Consider the following 20,234-nt stretch of genomic DNA (forward strand, 5'->3'; position numbering starts at 1 on the left):
GGCTTTTCAGCACACATTATTTTCAAAAGTAACGCTAAAATAGATTATATTAAAAATTCACCCTTGACTGATGCGATTTTGCTCTCCACTTCTATTTTAGCCTCATCTGTTTCTAGGTGAATTCAGTGTTTCTGAAAGCCAGTGCCAGATTGAGGATTTCAATTTCCAGCACTGACAATAATTTATCCACAGAGAGAGCAGCAGCAGTCACAAGCTTCCCAGACATTGTCTCTCCCCCAACAAATTGCCTCAATACAGCCCTCAAGGGACTGCTCTTAGAGGTGAAAAGGTAATTCAGGGTTAGATCCTGCTGTTCTTACTCAATTAAAATTCTTATTGGCCTCACTGAGTTTTGCTGATTGAGGACTGCAGGATTGCTTCCTCAGCCTACATCAAATGTGGGCAAACTACGGCCCGTGGGACCCTCCTGCCCAGCCCCTGAGCTCCCATCCCAGGAGGCTAGCCCCCGGCCCCTCCCCCGCAGCCTCAGCTCACTGCGCTGCTGGCACAATGCTCTGGGGGGGCGGGGTGAGCTCCTGGGGCAGCGCAGCTGCAGAGCCCAGCCTGACCCGGTGCTCTGTGGTGCGCGTTGTGTGGCTGGCTCCAGCCGGGAGGCACGGCTGTAACGCCGCCAGCCACCAGTGCTCCAGGCAGCACGGTAAGGGGGCAGGGAGCAGGGGGGGTTGGATAGAGGGCAGGGGAGTTTGGGGTGGTGGTCAGGGGGCGGGGGTGTGGATAGGGGTCAGGGCGGGCAGAGGGCGGGGAACAGGGGGGTTGAATGGGGGCAGGGGTCCCAGGAGGGCAGTCAGGAAGGAGAGGGGGGGTTGGATGGGGCAATGGGGGACAGTCAGGGGCAGGGGTTCCAGGGGCAGTCAGGGACAGGGAGCAGGGGTGGTTGGATGGGGCAGGGGTCCCGGGGCGGCAGACAGGAATGAGAGGAGGGATTGGATGGGGCAGCGGGGAGCAGTCAGGGGCAGGGGTTCCAGGGGCGCTCAGGGATCCCAGGGGGGCTGAGGTTCCAGGGGGGTTGGATGGGGCTGGAGTCCCGGGGGGGGCCGTCAGGGAGTGAGAAGCAGGGGGGCGGGGGCCAGGCCACGCCTGGCTGTTTGGGGAGGCACAGCCCCCCCTAACCGGCCATCCATACAATTTCCAAAACCTGATGCGGCCCTCAGGCCAAAAAGTTTGCCTGCCCCTGGCCTACATGCTCCTGAAATCCCTGAAAAATGGTTTAATCTTATAAAATATAAGAGACTGAGAGGAAGAAAAACAACAGGCTGAGTAGGAAAGGAGGGTAGTTGATGGAGTGAAACTCCTCTACTAACTAATTACTTCTTCAGAGGAAGACAGCAAACTGAAGGAAAGTACTTTTTAAAGTTTTAGATTTTTCTTCTCTTAGGCTAGAGAGGATTTAGTGCTGGTGAAAAGTGCCTCAAGGACAGCCCTAGACCAAGGGCTCGTCTACATAATTTTTTTTTACCCCTGGTATAACCTAGGGCAGAGGTGGGCAAACTACGGCCCGCGGGCCACACCCAGCCCACGGGACCCTCCTGCCCCTGAGCTCCTGGCCCTCCCCCGCAGCCTCAGCTCACTGCGCCGCCAGTGCAATGCTCCGGGCAGTGGGGCTGCGAACTCTTGCCGGGCAGCGCAGCTGCAGAGCCGCGGCCTAACCCAGTGCTCTGTGCTGCGCGGTGGCGTGGCTGGCTCCCGCTGGGCGGCACGGCTGCCTGTCCTGGTGCTCTTGGTGGCGCAGCTGTAGCAGTAGCGCGGTAAGGGGGCAGGGAGCGGGGGGGTTGGATAGAGGTCAGGGGAGTTTGGGGTGGTGGTCAGGGGGTGAGTGTGTGGACAGGGGTCGGGGTGGTCAGAGGGCGGTAAACAGGGAGGTTAAATGGGGGCAGGGGTCTTGGGGGGGCAATCCGGAAGGGGGGGTTGGATGGGGCAGCAGGGGACAGTCAGGGGCAGTGGTTCCGGGGGCAGTCAGGGAGAAGGGGTAGTTGGATGGGGCAGGAGTCCCAGGGGGGCAGTCAGGAATGAGAGGAGGGGTTCAATGGGGCGGCGGGGAGCAGTCAGGGGACAGGGAGGGGTGGATGGGGCAGAGGTTCCAGGGGGGCCGTCAGGGGACAGGGAACAGGGGGGGTTGGATGGGGCAGGAGTCCCAGGGGGGCCGTCAGGGGGCAAGAAGCGGGGGGGGGCATGCCTGGCTGTTTGGGGAGGCACAGCCTCCCCTAACTGGCCCTCCATACAATTTCGGAAACCCGATGTGGCCCTCAGGCCAAAAAGTTTGCCCATCCCTGACCTAGGGCCTGGTATGCACATAGATTTTGTATTGATATATTTATTTTATTTAAAACACACACACACACACACACACACACCTCTCAAATAGTTATACTGGTAGAAATTGTGTTCATCTACAGAACAAGTACAGAACTAGCAGAAGTGCAAGATTCCTGAGAACATGCTTTAACCCTGATAAGGAGGGATCACCCATAAGGGTGAAAAGGTAGTTCAATCTCCACAGCCAACTATCATCTACCCACTGAAACTAACAGGGCATTACTATTGCCAATTTGAATAATGATTTTTTTTCTAAAAGCATTGATACTTGTCTTCTAGGATCTGGACCAAGACCAAACACAATTCAAAGTTTACTAATGAGCTACCACATATGAAGGAGCCACCTTCAAGTTATAGGCAAAAAAGGGAAATATGTATTTACTCATCTCAGTTATATTTAACCCATGGAAATAATTATAAGTTTATTATATTCAACCATTTTAATTAAAGTTTAATTAAGTTTCCATGGGTCATGACCAATTCTCAGTCCTCAATTACACAAAGAAAAGCTTTCAGCCTTCAGGAATAAATTTTAAATCCCAATTATAAAAAAAATGATGTGTGTGTTCCTAGCTCAGATGGCTGGAACACAATAAACAGAACTGCAAAAGCCGCCCACTATAGTCGGCAGTGACTGGCAATGGCCTCTGGTCACCCGCTCCAGTAGCCAACACTTCGCTGACGAGCCTGTGCTCTAGTTTGCTCCATGAGCTTTGAAACACACCACTGACCAGCTTCTTTCTGGATACTTTACTCACGAACAAGGTCAGCTCCCAGACTGCTGCATGGGGCAGCACAGCAAGGGGAAGAGGTGAGCAGCCCTCTGTGGAGAGAGAAGTGGTTCGGGACTATTTAGAAAAGCTGGACGAGCACAAGTCCATGGGGCCGGATGCGCTGCATCCGAGAGTGCTAAAGGAGTTGGCGGATGTGATTGCAGAGCCATTGGCCATTATCTTTGAAAACTCATGGCGGTCAGGGGAGGTCCCGGACAACTGGAAAAAGGCGAATGTAGTGCCCATCTTTAAAAAAGGGAAGGAGGAGGATCCTGGGAACTACAGGGCAGTCAGCCTCACCTCAGTCCCTGGAAAAATCATGGAGCAGGTCCTCAAGGAATCAATTCTGAAGCACTTAGAGGAGAAGAAAGTGATCACGAACAGTCAGCATGGATTCACCAAGGGCAAGTCATGCCTGACTAATCTAATTGCCTTCTATGACAAGATAACTGGCTCTGTGGATGAGGGCAAAGCAGTGGACGTGTTATTCCTTGACTTTAGCAAAGCTTTTGACACGGTCTCCCGCAGTATTCTTGCCAGTAAGTTAAAGAAGTATGGGCTGGATGAATGGACTATAAGGTGGATAGAAAGCTGGCTAGATCATCAGGCTCAACGGGTAGTGATCAATGGCTCCATGTCTAGTTGGCAGCCGGTATCAAGTGGAGTGCCCCAAGGGTCGGTCCTGGGGCTGGTTTTGTTCAATATCTTCCTTAATGATCTGGAGGATGGTATGGAGTAGGGGCATTGCCAGCAGATCGAGGGACGTGATCGTTCCCTTCTATTCGACATTGGTGAGGCCTCATCTGGAGTACTGTGTCCAGTTTTGGGCCCCACACTACAAGAAGGATGTGGAAAAACTGGAAAACGTCCAGCGGAGGGCAACAAAAATGATTAGGGGACTGGAACACATGACTTATGAGGGGAGGCTGAGGGAACTGGGATTGTTTAGTCTGCAGAAGAGAAGAAGGAGGGGGGCTTTGATAGCTGCTTTCAACTACCTGAAAGGGGATTCCAAAGAGGATGGATCTAGACTGTTCTCAGTGGTAGCTGATGACAGAATGAGGAGTAATGGTCTCAAGTTGCACTGGGGGAGGTTTAGGTTGGATGTTAGGAAAAACTTTTTCACTAGGAGGGTGGTGAAACACTGGAATGCGTTACCTAGGGAGGTGGTGGAATCTCCTTCCTTAGAAGTTTTTAAGGGTCAGGCTTGACAAAGCCCTGGCTGGGATGATTTAATTGGGGATTGGTCCTGCTTTGAGCAGGAGGTTGGACTAGATGACCTCCTGAGGTCCCTTCCAATCCTGATATTCTATGATTCTGTGACCCAGTCCCACCCAAATATCCCTCCAAAATTAGTACTTTCGATCTAATGGGAATTACAGATCCTTGGGGCGACTGCTAACTATAAAATCTGCCCAACATACAACTCTCAAAAAATAAAAAATTATGAGTTGTTGGAAAAAAAAATACGTAAAGTCTCAGGAAACCAGACAACATTCAGACGGATTTTCTTCACAGATTTTATAAATATTTGCTGTAACATTTTTCATACACTCAGGACCTTGGAAGGCTACCTCCCAGCTCTCTTACAACCTGACTAGGGGTAGGCCACAAAGACTGAGGTCAGGGTTTTCCCTTCAGTGCCACTCGGCCAGGCCAATGTACACGGTAGAAGTGAACCTTCTGAACAGATTCTGGGAGGTCACATGGGTGCTCAGCACAGAGTGAAAAGGAAGGGGAAGTTACAGCAAAGGGGCCTTAATGGGATGCAAAAGGTGGGTCCTCTTCCCTCCCAGATGGCTGAAACAGGGAAAGTCTCTGGGGATTATTGCCCAGTATTTTTCATTTGATTTGCTTTTGATCTGTGACTGCTTGGTGGATAATAAAACTTGCATTGAGGAACGGACCTTAAAAAGTGTGTGTAGCTTTATTTCCCTTCTCTGGTTAGTGAAACCACCCACTAGTTTATACAGGACGCCATTCACTTCAGGTGTAAAGTTCAGCACGTGTGTAAATATTTGCAGGATCAGAAGTTTAGCTGTTACCATTAGAAATAGTAATAAGCTTTTCTACTTTCTTATTTTATTCATAGATTATAAGACTGGAAGGGACTATTGTAATCATATAGATTCTAGCCTGACCTAAATAACACAGGCCATAGGACTTCTCTGCTTGTTTCCTGTGTACCTTTAAAAAAATCCAAACTTGATTTAAAAATTATCAGCGATAGAGACTCCACCACAGTCCTTGATAAATTATTAGGAAATTATAATGGAAGGGTTTAGTCTGATCTGCTCTCAGAAACACGAGTTATTATATTATATCTAATCAAGTAGACAACACCTCACTCTGAGTACTTATACAGATGAAGGTAAGGATTCAGGGCAGTATAAGCAAGGTTAAGTGATTCTTTAAAAGAAAAGCCTAGTCATTCGTTAAAGTTAGTTTGGGCTAGAAGGAACCTGTCATGACAATAACAGAAAGGAAACTGGAGTTAAAACAAATTAGGTATCTTTGTAATAAGGTACAATTGAGAGATAAGCACCTAGAGAGATTTAGTAAGAATTTACAGACCCTAGGAGCAGCTAACACCTATTGTAATTGCCAATCAGCTATATAATGATACAGAATTATCCTACTTTGAAGTGAAATTGAGAGCTATTCCAAATGCTCAAAGTTTATGATTTTCTACATGTAAATATCTCTTAAAAGCCCCAAAGGTTAGTATTTAAAAAGACTGAGGCCTGGTCTACATGAGGAAATTAGTGTCGCTCAGGGGTCTGAAAAAATCAACCTAACCCTCGGTGTAGACAGCACTGGAGAATTCTCCCATCAACCTAGCTACTAGCTCTCAGTGAGGTGGTTTACCAGCGCTGACAGAGAGCCCCTCACGTTGGCACAGACAGCGTCGTCACCGAAGCGCTACAGTGGTGTAGCTGCAGAGGTACAGTTGCAGCATTTTAAGTGTAGACAAGCCCTTAGCAATTTGCAGAATCAATCTTGACATAACCTGGACCAAACAAACAATGGAGCACATACTTGCTCAAGATTCAATTTCTTTTTATGAAAACAGAAGTGAGGAGTATAGGGGGAAAAAAGAGAGCTAAAAACCAACAACTTGAAACCCCATTTGCTGTGCATTGTCATTCACTTCTTGGCAGCCCTGAAGATTCAACACTGTTTGGATTAGTCAGACACAAATACACGGGTAGGGAGCACATTTGTCTAACGGCAGGGTAAAAACATCTGTTTGTAACAAACCTGTGACAGACTCTCTGGAACATAACAATCAACCCTATCAAATACCTGTAGTCCCACTAAGAATTTGGACCTAAAACAACACAGAACAACAGGAAAACTCACACACAAAATCAAATTCAAGGATGCCTCTGTCTTAAGATGGCACTACTGTACTTGGCTATTATAGTTATGATCATTCTATCAGCGTAATACATCACACAGTGGTGGATCCTCATCTGGATTACTGTCTTCATCTTTGCAGGGATTGAGAAGGACAGCAAAGATAGCTGAGACGGGGGAGGATTTACAGGTGATAAGAGACTGCAAAAAACTAGGATTTTTTAAAGACTGTATTATAAAGAGCTTCAGCAGATATAGAAGAGATGTGTTTAGAAAGCATCCACAAACTAGGATTATTTAGACAGCAAAGGAAAAAGACTAGAGAATATTTTGATTAAGACATTCAAAATTAAGAAAGCAAAATGAAAAATGATTGGCCCCTTACTTTTTCCCCATCACAATGTTGGAACAAGAGGATAATCAATTATTTAAAGGGCAGTACAGTTGGAACAAATGATTACACACCGTGTACAGTCAACCTTTGGAATTCCTTGCCATAGGTCACAGAGTCAGTCACTGTGGCTCGATTATTATTTCATATGTGAAAGCTAAGATAATAAAGGTAATCAACTGTTACCTTGCAAGCTGGGAACTCGGACTATAGGAATATGTGGCCTGGTCTACATGGCGGGGAAGGGAATATCGACCTAAGATACACAACTTCAGCAATGAGAATAGCGTAGCTGAAGTCCTGTGCTGTGAAGACACGAGGTGTCGACTGCCGCCACTCCCCCATCAACTCCGCTTCCGCCTCTCGCCGCGGTGGAGTACAGGAGTCAACGGCAGAGCGATCGGGGATTGATTTATCATGTCTACACTGGACGCGATAAATCGATCCCTGATACCTGCCAATCTGGCGGGTAGTGTAGATGTACCCTCAGTTTCTAAAGTTAATTGTTCCTGTACTTAGAGGGCAGGACAGGAGCATTACGAAAGCGAATAAAACTGCATGCCTGAAGGGATCAGGAAAGCACTATCCCTCTCCACCGTACTGTAGAATGTACCTATCAACTTTACTGGTAAAGTAGAGAACATTTGCCTCTGTAGCATCAGGCATGGATCACTTCCACAGGCAGGATAAGGCACGAGTGCTCCAACGTGTTCTGAAAATCCTGTTTCTATAGACCAGTGGCTCCCAAACTTTAACAGCCTGCGAACCCCTTTCACTAAATTGTGAAATCTCATGAACCCCCTCCTAAAAATGAATATTTCCAGGGATTTAAGTTTAAATTTCCTCCGCACTCCGTGGGGCTCCTGCTGCCGGACCCCGTTGACCACTCCGGCCAACTGAGCTCCACTGAGCTTGGGCTGCAGGTCCCGCTGACTGCCAGGGCTCGGACTGCCAGCCCCAACTGTCCGGACCCGCTCTCCTTGGGGCTCAGGCTGTCCCACCTGCTGCCTCCAATGCCCGGGGTCCTCTGGCCGTCATTAGTGAAATTTTTCTGGCAAACCCCCTGTAACTAACATTCTGTGAACCCCAGTTTGGGAACCACTGCTATAGACCTTACAAATAGAAGGTGATTCTAAACTGCTCTGGAGCCAGCTAACCTTCCTTCCCACCTGCTTGATCTGACATAGTCCAGGGTTTATTGACTTCCAGGACACACTGCACTAAGACCACAAAGGAGTAACAACTGGGATTAGAAATCAGAAGTTTCTGGGTCTCAGTACTTTGGTTAGAATACTGTACCACACACCTCTCAAAGAGAAAGTTTTCAGAGTAACAGCCCTGTTAGTCTGTATTCGCAAAAAGAAAAGGAGTACTTGTGGCACCTTAGAGACTAACCAATTTATTCGAGCATAAGCTTTCGTGAGTTCCACAGTATGCATCTGATGAAGTGAGCTATAGCTCACGAAAGCTTATGCTCGAATAAATTGGTTAGTCTCTAAGGTGCCACAAGTACTCCTTTTCTTAAAGAGAAAGTTGTAGCCATGCTCAATATCCTCTCACTTTTGTGAGTTCATGTTTCACTCTTACCATTATAATTCTTACTATTTATATCCTAATCATGCAAATATTACTGAACATAATACTTACTACTGTGAGTAGCCCCACAATACTTGTTGAGCTTACTCATAAGACTAAGAGACACAGGATGAGGACTTCAACTTGTAAACAGGATGCCAAGAGGTGAGCGTTTTGGTTTATAGCAGTCACAAAATTACATGCTTCCCATTTTTTTAAAATTTAATTTATTTTTATTGTTTTATCCTCTAATTGCTTATCTTTACTGATAGGCATATTGATTTTTCTTAGTATTTCTTGTGGCCCTAAAATAAACAGGCACTTTTGATTATATTGGCACACAAATAAGTAAACAATCATATAAGCCCAGTTCTGGGAATTAATATTTATTAGTTAACTTTCATTGCAGAGCCAGCAAGAATAAAAGTCTTTCACCCAATCCTGCCACCCTTACTCACTTAAGTAGTTCCACTGAAGACAATGAAACTGCTCACATGAATACCGTTTCCAGGCTCACGCATCCAATATTTGTTGGTCCTACATAAATCTTCTATTTATTATGGTATTTGTACAGGTCACCAACACAGTGTTTTCATTGAAATCACCATCTTTTTAAAAAACTTCACTCACTGGTGGTTTTATAGTTTTAAAAACAATAACCTCAGGAAGAACATGATCTTGAAAACAAATATGAGCCTAATTTTACACATGACCAGTCCTATTGAAATCAATGTGAGTACTCACATGCATAAAGCTAAGCACGTGTGTAAAATTTTGAAGGATCACATCTGAACGTGCATCTCCCATCAGGTATTAACAACTTTAAGGCAGACCAGTTTTCCTCTCTAAGAACATTTTAAGGGTTACTTTAATAAATTTTATGATTATTCCTACCAATTCACTGCCCATCTTTAACATCTAAACTAAGGCTGTAGCGTTTCAAGCTCCAATCTTGCAAACACTTATGCCCACTGAAGTCATGGGGCTACTCAGGTACTTAAATCTGAGTATGTGTATAAGTGTTTGCAGGATCAGGGCCTTACAGGTTTCATAGAGTTGTCAATATAGTATAGTAAGTCACTTATCTCAAAACACTTTTCACGGATAAATAAAAAACAACAGTAAAGAAAGACAAATCAAGACTTACAGGTCAGTGAGAAAAGCTATGCAAATTCATAAACTAATTTAAAAATCTGGATCTTGTGAAAAGCAAATACAACATGCAAATAGCGAAGACAAAATAAAGCCATCTTGACAAAAAATCATAGCTACGTAGTCTGCAAAAGCAGCAAGTTGAGAAATGGGCCCTGCTACTTAACTTCCCAAAATGTAACCTTTTTGGAGGCTATGCAACTGACTTAGCCTGGTAGAAATCCAGTTTGATTTTTCAGTCAATAATTTAAAACAAAAAAGTTTATGTATTAAAAAGCAGAATTTCTGGAGGCTGTTAACTGTGCAGGAAACCAAAGAGAGACCCTGACACTGCTACACCACCACACTGACCAAGAAAATCCGGGGAAGCTCCCCTAACCCAGCTGTAGCTTTACTTGGGTCTGCAAAGCACCCAGCAAGTTTTTAGGCACTCAGAAACAATAACTAACAACCCCCCTCCTCAAGGCATCCTCACCTCTGCCTTGGGGCAAAGAAAGGGGAGCTTTCAATGTGAATACTGGTCAGTGACTGCTCCACACTGGCTCTAAAATCCCGAAGGGGGAGGGAGGGGGGAAGATGCACCTCTGCTTCTCTGCCTGGGCTAATGGGGCGGGGGGGGCGGTTATTATCGACGACGCTACCGGTGGCTGGGCCTCTGGGGAATTTCTCAGCCCGTCTCCAAGGCCCGAGAGAGAGATCTTCGCCTCTCCCCGCTGGCTGCCGGGGACAAGGGGGCTATGCCAGTGACCCTGGGGGCACTGCTCTCAACGGGCCTAGGCTGGCTGCCCTCAGCTGCCCCCTTCTCGCCCCCCGCGGTGGGGAGGGTAAATTCACCCCTTCCTTGGGGAAGGGGCCAGTGCGGATAGCATCGGTCCCCATTCAACCGCCCAGGGCCCCTACAGGCAGCTACCCCATCCTTCGCCGCTCTGCCCTGGGGGCAGGCCAAAGGGGGACCGCTCCCCGGGCGGCAGGGGGGGCGGGGAGGGGCCGTAACAGCCGCCCCCGGCAGGCACAGGAAGGGGGACAATGGGGATCGCGCCCCCACCTCTGTCACCTCCCTCCCCGGCAGCGGGATGCCGGGTGGGGCGAGGGGACACGGAGCGGGAGCAACGTGGAAGGGGAGCAACGGGGCAATCAGCGGGCGCGTTCCCCCAGGCGGCCCCGCTCCTCGACTAGGCCGCAGCTGGATCCCCGGTGTGGCGCGGCGGGGCCGGCCGGCGGCCTTACCGCCTCCACGGCGTGCTGCAGGATGGAGGTGAGCTTGGAGAACATCCTGTCCCTGGACTGGAGCAGCCGCTGCCGGGAGGATCGCGAGAGCTCCTCGATCCGCCGCCTCCGCTCCAGGGTGAGGGCTGCATGCGGGGGGCCTGGCCGCGGGGATCGGGCTAGGGGCGCAGCCAGGCAGCCTCCTGCTTTCCCTCCCCGACAGACACCGTGGCACTGACACCCGCCCGCGCGGCGGCGCCGGCTGCTGAGGAGACGCCTTTCCCCGCTCGGCCGGCAGGGGCCGCTGCCCCCACAGCACAGAGCGGGTCTGTGCGGGGGAGTCCCCGCCGCTGGGCCTGGGAGCCCGGTCGTGGAGCCCCAGTGGGACCAGCCCCTTTGTTTAGCCCCACAGGAACCCCCTCCTCTAGCCCCACTGGGACCAGCCCCTTTGTTTAGCCCCACAGGAACCCCCTCCTCTAGTCCCACTGGGACCAGCCCCTTTGTTTAGCCCCACAGGAATCTCCTTGTCCACCCTCATATTTTGGGGGGAAATCCCATTTATTCAGCCTATAGAGACAAGGGATCCTATATTGGGAGGGGCAGGGGTATCTCCTCTAACCAGTTCTCCAGGGACTAAGGATTCCATTATTTTTTCTGAGGTGGATGCGCCTGTGGTGGGGAGGAATCTTCTCACCCAGCAGCTTAGACACCAAGGATCCTATACTAGAAGGAAGGGTGGTGGAGTCCCTGTCATCGTGCCTATAGAGATCAGGGATTCCCATATGATGGAGAACTGGGTAAAAGGAAACATGTTAAGTAAAAGCATTAGCAAAGTGTAGAAATGATGGTGATTCCATGTCTCTGTCAGAAAATGGGACCCTAGGTCTGTCATCCGATCTTACAATCTGTTTTGTTTGGACGTACCCACAGGGCGCTCCAGCCACTTCCTCTAGTATAGCTACTCACAGATGGAGTAGCTTGCAGAATCAGGGCCGCTGCAAGCTCTTATGCACATGCTTAACTGCACACACCTGAGTAGTCCTGGTGTAAGGCTCTGATCTTGACGACATTTAGCCATTTGCTTAACTTTACTGCTGTGAGGTTTGAAGGACTGAGGTCTAAGTGCATGTGTGATTGGAGCCTACATTTAATGTGACATGACAAGTGAGAGTTAAAACCAAACAAAACCGGTTTTTGCAAGTGAATAATTGTACATAGGTACTTGAGGAACAGTGACTGACGCAGAGCATAGCTGAGACGTTTCTTTTTCATAATCAACAACAAAAGAAAGCATCAATAAAAATGTTTTTTTAATTAAGGCTTTTATTTTCAGATTACCAAATTTATCTTTTCTAGGTGGCCCAAATAGCCATATTTTACAGTATGTTCTCAGTAGATGTAGGTTTTGTATACGAGCAATAGTATAAAGAAGTTGAAGGTATCTCTGCATTTCTGTATTGAGGTCATTAATCCATTTGATCATATGTCTGGAAAGTGTCCATAATGTGAGATTATGATAAAAAGTTTTAATAGGCATTTTTCAGTATGTTTGGACTTGTTTTAACAGTAAGCTTTTTGGGGAAAAGGCTATAATTTTATTATGCGTTTGTACAGAGCCTACCATGATGGGGTCCTGGTCCAGATGGGGGCTCCTATTGCTTTCAAAAGACAAATAATAATAATAATAATATATTTAATATAGTATTCAGGCCAGGGGTGTCAAATATACAACCTATGATCTACAGGACATAGTCTCAGCTTTCATTTAAAAAAAGAAGTAAATTTCTAGTAAATTTCAAACTTTCCAAATTGAATGGAATGTAACTGATGCCCTGATGTCTGCCTGCATCTTCAGAAAGCTTCAGACAATAACTCTGAAGTGTTAATTCCCTAAAGCCCAATGATGATACTTCTGTGTCAACATCAGCTATTTAAGTTGGGAGGTGGGAAATGGGAGTAGCGGCAGGGAAGAGGAAATGCAAAGGGAAGAACAAAGGAGACAGGGAAAATGGAGAAAAACATAGACAGCAGAACAGGAAGGAAGAGAAATAAAGGGCAGATATGGTGGTAGTCCTACAGAAGAATAGATTTTCGCATTGAACAATGCTGAATGTGTAAGGTTCTGAACAAACACCACCTAAAAGTTTAGTTATTAAAAGGTCAGGTTCTCTGCTAACCTCCCAATGGCATCAGTGGGAGATTGCTGTAGATTGCAGGAAATATGGAATCCTAAATTTATACCCTGCCCACAGATCATAATTGAATATGGGATTTGGCCCCTGCACAGAATGACACCTCTCTGATCTAGAGACACAAGGTGAGTGAGGTAATATCTTTCATTGGAGCATCTTCTGATGGTGAAAGAGACATGCTTTCAAGCTACACAGGGCTCTTCTTCAGGTCACCAACAGAAGGTGGTCCAATAAAAGATATTACCTCACCCACCTTGTCTCTCTGGTATCCTGGGACCAACACAGCTACAATACTGCAAACCCCTGATCTACGATAATAATAATATGATTTCTTCAGTGTGAATTTTTGGGGACTTTCTTTGAGTTCCTATATTTTTACTGGGGTGTCTAGAAGAGTGTGGGAGTTTTAAATGATATTTACAAGTGCAAAAATATTTTTTTTCTGCATGAGGCTTATCCATCAATATGGGTAGCAGAACAAACAAAGAAACAGTTAATCATTTTAGGCACCTTGAAGATATACAAGGAGACAGTTTTATTAACAGTGAAAGTATTTCTAAGCATACTTCATAATTTATGAAGTCATAAATCACTTAAACACAGATGGTAAAGCAGAACAGAGCTTTTCCAAGTGCTTGAGCACCTCTTATTATTCTAAGAGTGCCTTTGTACATAAAACAGTTTTAAAAACATCTAGAACATTTAGATGTGCTTAGAATTAGTTTTATGGTCATAAAAATGAGTCCCTGCAAGGACTGCTCAACTCTGAATTTCTGACTTTAAGAAAAGAGAATCTTACCATTTTATGATTACTCCTAAGCACTCCCTTAAGCCTATTATACATAACAAATTGAGTTAGTGAGAATAATACTGAATATAATCTCCAATACATAGGGCTTGAATCTGTAGCCACTCTGTGCAGAACTGCAATTGATGCTATAGAATCTGGTTCATAGTGCATATATTATATATTGTAGCTGTGCATTTTTGTAGACTCCTGAAATAGTTCAAATTATCAGACAAAAATATGTTGTTATCTCAGGCCTTGCACTACTGTTTTTTTTTCCCCAACCAGTGCAGGTTTTTGCTACACCGGTGCAAAGCACTATCGTAGAAATAATGCAAAAAGTGACTTACCTATGACAGTGCAGAAAAACTCAGTATAGACGTGCTTAAGATCCTTGGGCTCCTGGGGATGATTCAGTTATGGACATAGAACCAGCATCACACCATATAATAATCGAATTTTCATCTGCTGATTTAGGACTAATTCTGTTTCCACTGAAATCAATGGAAACTTTTCCATCAATTTTAAAAGGAGTAGGAGCAGAGTTTTGCTGTGTTGTGTTTTGTGGGACATGCTTCATTGCTGTAGTGAAGTACTGAGGTCTGTAATAGTAAATGCTGTGCATTAGAGTTTAGTCTCCTGCTTGAAGATGGATTAAGAAGTAGCTGAGAGTCAAACATTTGAATTGAGAATGAGATTGTTTTTGGAACAATAGCTGTTTTTTATCTCCTAAATGTTCAGGAAATTGTTCAGATTAAATTAATTTAAATGGAATAGACAGTGATGTAATGCACTAGCCTTTTATATCTGAAGATGTAGCTTCATATCCTATAAAACTTGATGGCACCACTCCAGTCTGTATTGGATATATTTGTCAGCATCACAGAAGAACAATTTGACTTTTTGTTCAGGAGAAGCTCAAGATTTGTTTGGCAAAATTTTGTAAACCAGAAGGAAAGTACATTAGTATACCTGTAAACTTTTTACACTCTGAATCATAATTTCTTATGTACATGATAACCAAATTCACACCCAGACTTTCAATGAATGATTAGAGGGATATTTTGAAGATAAAATTAAGAGTGGGATTGTGTGTTGTACCTTTTAGAGATTTAGCACAAAATTCACTGTGTTGGGGGAGGGCTAAAGTGACCTTAAGCCACCTTTGTGCCCTCCTGATTCCAAGCTGCTCTAGGCATTGAAATGGCCCCGTGGGGATTTCTTAATTTATAGCAGCCTGCCCTCTGCTGTGTATGGGTGGCAATGATGTCCAGAATCCTAGAGCTACACACTGTGGCCCACACTCTTTCTCCCATGAAACATCCCCTCCTGCCCCACTCCAGCATGTCCCCCATGCCAGTGCTTGCAGTGTGGATGGACCTTGAGTACGCCTGTGGTGGGAATTCTCCATTGTTCATCTCTGGGGCTACAGCAGGAGGGAAAATCCTTCCCAATATTTTTTTTTTAAATTCTTACCTGGGTCACCTAATATCTCAGATTATTAAACCTGCAGTAATTTAAAAATCAAATTGACTTTTCACTGTGTATGCTGTTTGTTTAGTTTCTGTACTTTGGTCAAATTTCTTGTCAGTTTCACTTTTAGTTTATTTCACTTTCTGGGTCTTATGCATTACCATGGTGCTGTTGTGTTTGGGAAATGTTTACATCCCCCATAATCAAACAAACCTGTTTTCATTGCTATTTTTGAAAAATCCTAAAAGCATTTCTGTTCTTAATAAATTTGGTAATATATCGATGAGAACCCAAATTTGGGGACCAAACTGCATGTCCATGTCTCTTTAATCCTACTGGTTTGGAAGATCAGTGTATGTGTTTTCTTTCTCTGAAACTCTTACTTGAACAGGTAAGATTGAAAACAAACAAGGGCAATGTCTTTGTATCTTCAGCATGGAGTATTTTGTGGATGTTTTTCTTGGGCGGTGGGTGAGTGTGGATTTGATGGGAAGGGCAGAGAATTTTGCATAAAATTAATAATTTTAAGAAATAGTCACAGTTGAACAAATAAGTGTCATTAGCAGTAACAGAGTCCATGACTGATCAAGGTTTTGTTTGGAAGTGGGGAAGGCAGAATAAGCTAGATCCCTAAAATAGCTTTAATTGAAAATACTAGAATCTGTGTGTCGCAGGGTGTGGATTTGCCAGTTTATAAGGGGTTAACTTCACCATCCATCCATTTGCTGTCTTCTTCACAGGTATTCAGTGGAAGGAGTTCACAAAGGGCTCCTGGAAAGGTGAAATGCCTCTGGGAAGATAGGGTTCCCTACTCATGCCCTGATGGCTGAATTGATCATAGAATCACCCAGATTGAAGGAATTTTTAGTTTAGGGGTATCACGTTTAGACTTATTAAAATCAAGATCTTTCCTGACAAGCAGATCTTACGGTCTGCTGTTTTGTTTTGTTTCTGCTTAGTCATCCAACTAGTTTAGACCTTGATAAAGCTAGAGTTTGTGATAACCGGGTAAAGGATTCTTATCACATGAAGGGGATAACAGGCTAGTTAAATTGGCCTGACACCAAGGTTCCAATCTTATTAGAGTTTCTTTCAGTGAAACAATATCAGTGTAGCTTTGCAGAGTCTATGGGGAATCAACAGATTAAAAAAAAACCACAATTGAATCAGGAATCTCAAACACAATTGAGAAGGAAAGGTTACACAGCAACACAGAGACTGAGTCAAGACTAGACCCAAGCTTTTGAGTTGCTGTGTAAATTTGAGCAAATCATTTGGAGTTCTAATTCCAGCACTGGCATTGACTGTCTTTGTGGACTTTGTCACGTTAATCCAAATTTTCAAGAGATGCCTCTGATCTTGGGACTCCAATTAAGACCTTTTGTAAATAAGACCTGATTTTCAGAGAGACAATTTCCTACAGATATTTGCTGCTCAAAAGCCTATTACAAATGTAGAATGTGTGCCATTGAAGCAAGCACATTTTTATTCCATTAGAAATCTCCTAATCCTATATCTGTTAGCATACAAGAAATGACTTAAATCAGTAAAATATTTAAAAGTTTGGTCAGTTGCAGCTTTATGTTTGTATAGATGGTCAAATGAACACACAGACAAGAAGGAAGTAAACACATGTATGTCTTTTTTCTTCATTGCCTTTTTGGCTCTGGTTACAGATTCAGTTGTGTATGCAATATTCTCATCTGTTTGTAATAGACAGATACTCTTCTCTGTTATCTGCATGCTCCCACTGCCACAAATTATATCTGACCTTATTTTTCTATTGCATTAATTGATTTTGTATGCATTTGGGTTCGCTCAAGAGGGCATGATTTTGAATAGATTAATTTGGTGGTCAGAAATAATGTTGAGCACAGTTTTGCCCCACCAGTTGTGTGCAGGTGTAGTTGATTTTATTTAGGTGTCTAACTACCTGATGAAGCCCACATTAGTTAGATATGTAAATGACTTCACTTGAATCTGCACATAATTGTGGGTGCAAAAAGAAGGCCAAGTTTTAAAAATATGATCTAATGTTGAAGTAAATCTTCTGTTGGTGGTTTTCAGTCTGCTATTACTGAGGGTAGGTCTACACTACCGCTTACGTTGATCTAATTTACGTCGCTCAGGGGCAGGGTGGATAAAAATCAGATAAAATGCTTTTTGAGGAAAAAACCTATCTGAAGATAGTTTTAATTAAGATACATTATAGCTCAAAGATATCTCATCATCGAATAGGGATTATAAATTCTAATTCTATAGTATGAGACAATATATTCATGTAATGTTTAAGAAAAGTTTTGTAAATAAGTTCCAATAGTTCATGGATTAGGGACCCAATCTTATGGGGTGAGAAATAACAGACCTCAACCCTATTATTCCTCTGCAAATTTGTGTACACAGAGTCAATCCCTTACCTCTCTCTAAAAGTGCAACGTTTCAACAAGTTCAATGAATAGAAGATTGTTGGGGGTGGAATAGATCTGGACAAGGAGAAGAAGTCTGGAGATAAATGTGAGAAGGGAGGGACAGGCAGCAGAAACAAAAGTGAAATTGTTTGAGCAGCATATTCCAGAAGGCTTGAGGTCTTTCTGAGTGTAGCCTTCATTGATTTGAGATCTACCATACCATTCTCTCACTAGAAGGGAAAACCTATAATGGCAGCAGGCCGTAAGAGAGACCCAGTTTGGGAATAAGAACCATTCAAGAAATATATGTTTGCTGATGATGTTTTAAAGAAAGTCGCACCAGTAAACTGGTGGAAGTCACTTAAGCACTTGGATTCAGAGACTTTTGAAGTGATAATCTCACTTTTAGCAGCAGTAGCTTCTTCTGCTGGTGTAGAAAGAATATTTTCTTCCTTTGGACTAATTCATTCCAAATTGAGAAATTGTTTGGGACCTGAAGCAGAAAAGCTTGTTTTTCTTTTCCAGATTATGAACAAACAGGAAAATGAAGGTGAAGTGGACGGAGTTAGCTGCAGAAGCCAATATTTTAAGTTTCTCATGTTGATCTGGCTGACATAGTCGATTTAATTTTTTTTTAATATTTCATTTAACTATTTTAGTTAAAAACAATTTTAACAAAAACAAACCTGATTTTAAAAAACTTGAATGTTTAACTAAATTCAAAAATTCATATGCTTGTTTTGTTAAAATATTATATGTTTGCTGTTGAAGAAAAAAATCCAGAATACATAACGTTGTTGTGTTAGTTAAATAAAACAATTTAAATGTCTGTCTGGTGATGTTCTCCTCCTAATTTAGCATGGCAAGAAAATCCTCCAAATATTAATGATTAACCTGTTGAATTGGAGATAGTTTACCTCCCAATGACTTCATAAATATCTGTTTTAATTACCTTTGGTAAACGAAATAACCAAACAATCATTCATTTTTTGATATAGCTGTAAAAGTAATCTGAAAAGTTTTCAAAATAAATCACTTTAAAAATGTATAGTGTGCACCTTCTAAAAATGAAACCTACATCTATTTCTGAGTTGTGAAGTATATGTAGTAAGGTTATAACAACCAACAAGAATGCACTTTTATGTAGAAATCCATGATTAAATTGAGTCGCTGACTAGTGATTTAAATCATGATTTAAATCAAATCCACACTGCTCGGGGTGTGAAAAAGACACCCCATGAGTGATGCAAGTTACAGCGATCTAAGCACTATCCACACTGGTGCTATGCCAGCAGGAGAGCATCTCACGGAGGTGGAGTAATTATGCCTGCAGGAGAGTGCTCTCCTGTTGACATAGAGTGTCTTTACCAGATGTACTACAGCGGTGCAGATGCACCGGTGCAGCTGTGCCCATGTAGCGCTTCTAGTGTAGACCTTCCCTGAGCGTATAACTCATATGTTGGAAGGCTCAGATGGAGTTACAATGAACACATGAATGTAGATTGTTAATGTCAACCTAGAGAAATTGAAGAACTCCGTATTTTTCATGTATTGTTTAATGTAATGGCAAAATATCCTCTTGCCTCCCCTACAGAAATTTAGCAGCTGTTATCCATATCAAGAGTTTGAATGGCGTGTTTCTATAATTTTTATTGGATTAGTTGTACTTGGTTGATGATTTTTTCCTAACATTTTCTGTCAAATGTTGCATAATAGTGCATTCCTCTTCAAGAAGCCCTACTGAAATCAGTGGAACTACTCGAGGAGTGAGGTAAATATCAATGGGATTAGGGATAGTGCATTGTACCTTTTAACAGTTTTATCCATCTAAGACTTTGCTACATAATGGATGTTTCTTAAGTCTACATTTTGATACTCTTACTCCTGGTAGGCATGCTCCCCAGCCTGGGGAAAACAATCAGCACACTTAACTCAGTTCCTAGCTCTTACCCCAGGGTTCTGTTTGTTGTCCAATCACAAAATAGGAAGACCTGGAGTGACAAGATAAAGCAATTGACCTGCTCCCTAACATAGGCTGTGGGCTTCCAGCCTTTGGCAGTCTAGGAATCAGGATTTTCTTTCAATCTAGGGACAGTCACAAGGTTTCCCAATCCTGTGTAGTCCCACAGTGCAGTCACAGAGGAGTGTTCACCCAACCCTCTCGTAGTCATTGGGGCCCTCATCAATATCAGTGGCAATAATCAGACCCAATCGCCTAATGCTGCTCAGCCGGGTCTGGTGATGCGTCGCACCTATCTATCTGCCTGCCTGGCTCCTCCCCTGACCGGGCTGGCTGTTCTCTGGCCTGCCTGGCTTTTATAGGAGCAAACCATCCTGTTATCCAGTGGGTACTGCAAAAGGAGTATAAGATACTACTCAGCTCGAATCAGGGTAACAGAATGCCCTGAGCTCTTGTTTGGAGTCAATTGGTCTCATGATGATTTGGATTCCCACTGAGAGATTTTGGGTACTGTGCTGCACCTATGACAGAGTGCAAAATTCCAGGATGCACTGTCAGACTCTTCCCCCTCCCATCCCTAGAAATACCCCATGTATAGTTCTCATTGTCTCTCATTTCAAAGG

General features: G+C 44.0%; 1 protein-coding gene across 1 annotated transcript in view; it reads right to left on the minus strand.

Annotated features, from left to right (window-relative positions):
* Window positions 1-11,074, minus strand: part of FHIP2A (FHF complex subunit HOOK interacting protein 2A) — a 51,318-nt gene extending 40,244 nt beyond the window's left edge. Inside the window, exon 1 of the mRNA XM_037904050.2 lies at window positions 10,813-11,074. Within this exon, the coding sequence (XP_037759978.1) occupies window positions 10,813-10,857 (45 nt within the window). The 5' untranslated portion in view covers window positions 10,858-11,074. The remainder of the gene's footprint in view (window positions 1-10,812) is intronic.
* Window positions 11,075-20,234: the final 9,160 nt, after the last annotated feature.

Source organism: Chelonia mydas, chromosome 7 (assembly GCF_015237465.2).
Source record: "Chelonia mydas isolate rCheMyd1 chromosome 7, rCheMyd1.pri.v2, whole genome shotgun sequence".
NCBI lineage: Eukaryota > Metazoa > Chordata > Testudines > Cheloniidae > Chelonia > Chelonia mydas.